The following is a 6,000-nucleotide window of genomic DNA, read 5'->3' as shown; positions in this document are numbered from 1 at the left end:
TAAATTGTATTCTTTATAGGATTTCTTTGCATGGGTGACACTTACACTGAAGCACTGCATTCCTTCATGACGATGCCACGATTCTGTTTTTTTTTTTTTTTAAGGTTTCATATTTACATTGTATTTCCCTTGAGCAATTTCACATAAAATTCATCTTTTTGTTTAATGCAAACCAAGCACAACTTTAATTGTGTATTATGACTTTTCTACTACCCTTTCTGTCTAAATCTCGCCTATTTTGCTTTAAACAAGCAAGCACTACAATGTGTGGACACTACTCATACCGGTTGTGTAAGGGACAACATGCTACTTGTAACACTCAAAGTTGACAACTTGAGGTAGGGATATTTACAATACAAGAATTGTCTCTACTTTGCAGTGGGAAATAATGAGCAACTATTAGTCTACTCTTGATTGGAGTATTAGAAACAGACAGTGAGATGGGACTACAGGTAACACTGTCCTCCCTCCTCATGCCCATTTGGCTGTTAGTTACCACTATAACTATAACTGCAAAAATGACAATTTTTGTGCATTTCATGCCATCTAAACCTAGCTCCCCCCCCCCCAACAAAAATAAAAAAAAATCCAAACCAAAACAAAACAAACGCACATCTTTTTGCTTGTTATAAATGCAATACCATTTCAAATCTTGATCTCAAGGTATATACATGTATGTAGGTATATTGTAGGGTAACAACTACTGTTATCTGCACTTTTCTTCACATTCGCTAATCCTGTAAGGTGAGTTAATTTGCTGTCGTAATACAGACTATTTACCTTTTCCTGTATTTACTGCTGCTGCCAAAGCCTTTAACTGTCATGGTAGCAGTGAGCTGTTTGAAGTGTTCACTCAATTGTTATGGTTTTTAATTAAAACCATGCGAAATCCATCTTACCTGGCTAACAAAAAAAACCAAAAAAATCACTGAAGCAAAAATGTCCACTTTTACAGTGTTACCTAATATATGATCTATTAGTAGACAGTGATATATTGACTGACATCTACAAACATACATGTGTGTGTGTGTGGGGGGGGGGGGTGTATGGGTGGACTTACAGTTACATGTGAATGTGTGAATGATACATGCCACTGACAGTGATTTAAGTCTACAGTGTAGATCTAAAGGGGAATTAAGTTAAAGTTTATGACAACTAACAAAGTAGTTATAGGACCCATGTAATGCTAGTTGTATTATGTGAGTACAGTGTGGGAGAGCTAAAGAATAGTATTTCATTTTTTCCATAACTCACACAGAAGGAAGCTCCCAAAAACTAATTACCAATGAGCCCAAATAATTCATTCAAAAATACATTTTGTACCATCTACTGTATTGATAATCAAAGCAGACAGAATGGAGTAAATGAAATTTATGTAGACAGACTTACACCTGAAGAAAATTCTTGATAAATTGAATATTTCCATCTTTTTCATATTATGTATGCTTTTTGCCTGTACATGTACACTACCTGTGTGCAAAATTATACAAAGCTGACACACAAACGATATAAAGTCTTCCCTCAACTAAGATTTATATCAAGTACAATGTACTATCATAACATCATCATATTTACTTGAATGATATGTATATACACAAAAGACAGTTACTTTTGTTAAACTTTTGTTTTATGCAGAATCTATTCAATTAATCTTATAATTGATAAATGCATCACCAATGAATCTGAGACAATATAAAATAGATATCTCCATATTCAATATAACAGAAAAATCGCACTGTGAACATCCTAACTGGGGTTAGCTGTTGCTGTGTACAGCTCTGATTTTCACATCCTGCCAGCTCTGTGTGTATGTATAATGATGTACACTTACTTCCCTCCAATCTATCCTGCCAATTTATCTTATTTTTTTTTTAAATTTTTCCCTAAGCACGTCACAAAATTTTCCACCAGAAATTCAATTGGGTGGCAGTAGAACTAAAGCATCACTAGTAATCAAAGACAATGATTAAAATATACTTGTTGATTTTTCTGTGTGCAACCTACTCATGTTTTTACTGTTATTAACAGATTACAATGCCTACCAAAAAAAAAAAAAAAGAAAGAAAAGAAGAAGAAGAAGATATCATACTGAACATGTACCATTAAAAAAATGTAAATCTACTTCAGTATGTGGCTCTTAGCACCTCCAATTCACACACAGTCTTCATAGCTATCAAATTTGTGCAGTGCTCAAAAGTCATGCAACCACTCGAAGACTGCTTAGCTAGGGTAAGAGTGTCTCTATCAAATTTTGTGCATTAAAGTCACATGTTGTGTTCTATCCCTCTATGTGTCTGTTCTTGATAACGTGCTGAGAGTTCACATAGAAAGAGGTGGATTTATTAATAGTACAGCACACAATAAACACACTTCAGATAGAAAGTTGCATAATATGGTGAACAAAATATATATCTTTACAAGTATTAGGTTTTCTTATATGGAAGTGCTTTTAACATCAATTCACATCAACAAAATTTGGCTTCACTTCTTTATTTTTCTATTCCAAAACTTCCCCTCTCTTTTTACACTATGCTAATAGACACAGTTTCTTTCAAACTAACCTACTGGCTGTGTCTCAGCCTACCATTAGGATCCCCTAGCTGGGCCAAATGTGGCAATATCACACTTACAATAAATCCAAGCATTATTACCATAAATCCACACATGTTGATTGTCATGTATTGCATATTTGGAGTATCATACAAGGTACACAGTAAGGTACATATCACACTGTTCTAAGATGAAAACAATTAATCTGAGTGTAATCACTGCCAAAAAATAAAGACATCATCAATCTGCTGATTTAATCTTACTCAAATCTAGATTTTTATTGACAAAGTTCCTACTTCAATCCACTATTTTATTCTATGTTTGGTAGATCAAACCCCTGCTTGAGTAATAAAGTGTGATCTATTTCTCAACTATAATCACTTCAAACTCTGTATACATCTCTATGTCACTGTTAAATCTTGTGTATACTATGTACAGAGAATGGAATGGAGGGAGTTGATTCAGCGCGTCACATCAAATTATCTTACAAATCAGACGTAGTCCCCATCATAAATATTCATATGATCCTTACAGAAATACATGTAGTAAGCAATAACAACAAAAAAGATAAAGACTTGCAATGAGGCCACTACACAAGAAGAACAGAAGATTTTCTGGAAAACAAAAGAAAACAAAAAACACCCCTTCAGACTGGTATTTTTATAAGTAAAAATGTGATAACCTCCACAAACTCACCTAATTCAACAATGCTCTCATTCACATTAAATGATTAAAGTAGCCATCTCAACGCAATGAATGCCATACTTTGCTCTATAAAGCTACAAAGTACACCACCTCGGCCCACAGGGCCCAAACTAACTGCCTCTCCTCTATCCTATGCCATCCAGGGTTCTATTCCTTGCATTATTTCAATTTACATCCAGTCGCTAACACAGAGCAATAATTTGCTTTCAATCAACATAAGGGGAAGCAGAAACATGTCTGTGAGATTCAATGTGGAGCATAAAAATAAACTTATGTTATCGTCATAAAGAATATAGTTGTAATTTCAAATACTAGTAATGAAATGTGCATTGAAATAAATGAAAATTTAACACAAGAAGACAAAAGTATGAATGAGTCTGTTTTGCCACATAATTTCTTTGTCTACCTTATATAACAAGGGTTGGAAAAGCTCTGCTTAATTATACCCTGTATGACTGAAACTATTTTGTAATGGCCTGCTGGATGATAGAAAGTGAGGCAGGAGAAACAGACTGAGTAAATTATTGTAATATATATTGTCTCATAATCTCAAGAATAAATAATACATATTCATTAAACACTCATTATGCTTCATTGATGATACTCATACAAAAATTAAAACAGCATTCTACATCTGAGTGATATCTAAATATCTAGAATTATTGTAATTACCTAATCTTGTTTTTTCCCCAGAAAATCCTGTCACCAAGATTGCTGTGACATAAAATCATCATTCCGTCTAAACGTTAGAGATGCATCTCTTTCTAGTCATCACTGTGTACCAGCGGTCCCACATTCAGGGAGCAAATAACATCTTAAGTAAAATTTGTCTCTCATGACTTCCATCCATCCTCTGTGGAAGAAGATAAAATGTGAAAATCCATCAAAAACTTCACTATTACCTCTGGTGACAAAAAAAAACAACTCTGATAATATGCCGTGTACAGGAGACAATAACTCCCATAAAATAGACTCTGATTCCTCATTCCATCTTTCCATTGAAAACAGATAGATAGACGGATAGATGGATGGATAGATGGATAGAGAGAGAAGCAACACAGGACACTTCCATCTTGTCTCCATGCATCCCAAATAGACGGTTCAGGAGTGATGCATTCCCAGAGTTGCCAAGGGACCAGGAGGATGAGATGGAGTACCATTTAGACAGAGGTCTCGTTGTCCGGGTATGGGGGTGGAGGTGATGATGAGCTACCACCAGAGTAACGGAACTGCTGGGGGACCTCAATGCGAACCTCCTGGATGCTGCCTCGATGCTGGTCTACGTAGGTAGACTCCCTGGGACTGCCTGGAATGGTGGGTAGGTCCAGGGTGGGACCAGATTTCCTGCAGCGGGATACCACAAACATAGATTAGTTTCTAGAGAAAGTAGACAGAGATCAAACCTATTCCCATATCATATTGGAGAGAGGAAGAAGAAACCTATTAACATTTTGTGTGAACAGCTGCAACCAGACTGATCAATTCTACAAAAAGAATTACCATTTATATAAAAATGAATGATTTTGACAAATAACAGTTTGAGTTTACAGCCTCAAGTTAGTGAGAATTACTTTTTACTCTGAAATGATTTATTTTAACAACTAGCTTAATTTTACAACATTAAATTTGGTCAGGATTAGTGAAATTAATGAAACTTAAGAATTTTTTAATGCCTCTAACTTGTATGAAATATCCACCTCCCTGACAATTAGTTTTCAGTCCACTCGTCTTAGTCACCATGATTAGAAAGTGGCACTTCCCTTCAACACCATAAAACTAATTCCCACACAGCAATTGTTGCTTTGCTATTTCTCCTTTTTACAGTTGTGCAGCCCCCGCTATTATTGGCCGACTTTAATTATCTAACTCATTTTGGTCAGTGAAATGAAATGATGCATTAAGTGATTGATACTACCACATAGTAAATGCTCTGATGCTGTTTGCAGTACATGCATGAAGCATCTATTTCACTCAGGACACACTAGAAGGCAAGTTACAACATTGGGAGGGTACGCTTTGTTTCTATCATTTCTGGCACAATCCATCTGCTCATAAAAGACAGGCAATTGTTTCGTATAGTGTTGTAATAAACTGAAAGAATAAGTAATTTACAGGGCATTATTATTGCACAGGATAATAAACTGAAGTCCAACTAAAAGGGTTCTTCAATAACTATTTGCCTAAAACAGAGAAAAAGAAAAAAGAAACAAAGACAAACGCTAATATGTACTTTTGAAATCAAACACTTATGGCTTATACATTTATCATTTCACAAAACATTTCATGATGGTGATAAAGCGGCAATTTTTCCATCCTCCACTCTGGAGTGTACAACCTGGGTCTATTCAATGTGCTCATATTTTGTACATGTATGTACCAAATGCTTGTACCTTGATCAACCAATACCCAATGAATCTACTTGAGCATAACGCTAACATGATAAATGTTGACTCAGTACAGAATTGCCTTTTTATTTCAATATTGAATACGTGCCTTTACAAGATCAATCATATATATTGTAGTTATACATACATATAAAATGAATCCCTTCCATGTTCTGAAGCTATATTCTTTAATTCATCTGAAATTCATCACTTTGCCAATTTTTGATGGTAAGTGTCTTTCAGTCTGTACAGCATTTACATGTACATCACATTCATATCAGAGGTTGATGGAAATAGCTTTAAATGTTCTCTTAAACATTTAATGATAAACCAATCATATCACATTTTGATCAATCAATAT

The 6,000-nt window shown here is 34.9% G+C and overlaps 1 protein-coding gene across 2 annotated transcripts in view; it reads right to left on the bottom strand.

Annotated features, from left to right (window-relative positions):
• Positions 1 to 2,928: 2,928 nt before the first annotated feature.
• Positions 2,929 to 6,000, bottom strand: part of LOC140245027 (electroneutral sodium bicarbonate exchanger 1-like) — a 76,817-nt gene continuing 73,745 nt past the window's right edge. For both annotated transcript variants that reach the window (XM_072324615.1, XM_072324616.1), the window contains one exon: positions 2,929 to 4,599. In XM_072324615.1, the coding sequence (XP_072180716.1) occupies positions 4,416 to 4,599 (184 nt within the window). In that variant the 3' untranslated portion in view covers positions 2,929 to 4,415. The remainder of the gene's footprint in view (positions 4,600 to 6,000) is intronic.

The sequence above is a fragment of the Diadema setosum genome, chromosome 22, assembly GCF_964275005.1.
Source record: "Diadema setosum chromosome 22, eeDiaSeto1, whole genome shotgun sequence".
In the NCBI taxonomy this organism is placed as follows: Eukaryota; Metazoa; Echinodermata; class Echinoidea; order Diadematoida; family Diadematidae; genus Diadema; species Diadema setosum.
This window is presented reverse-complemented; position numbering and strand designations above follow the sequence as displayed.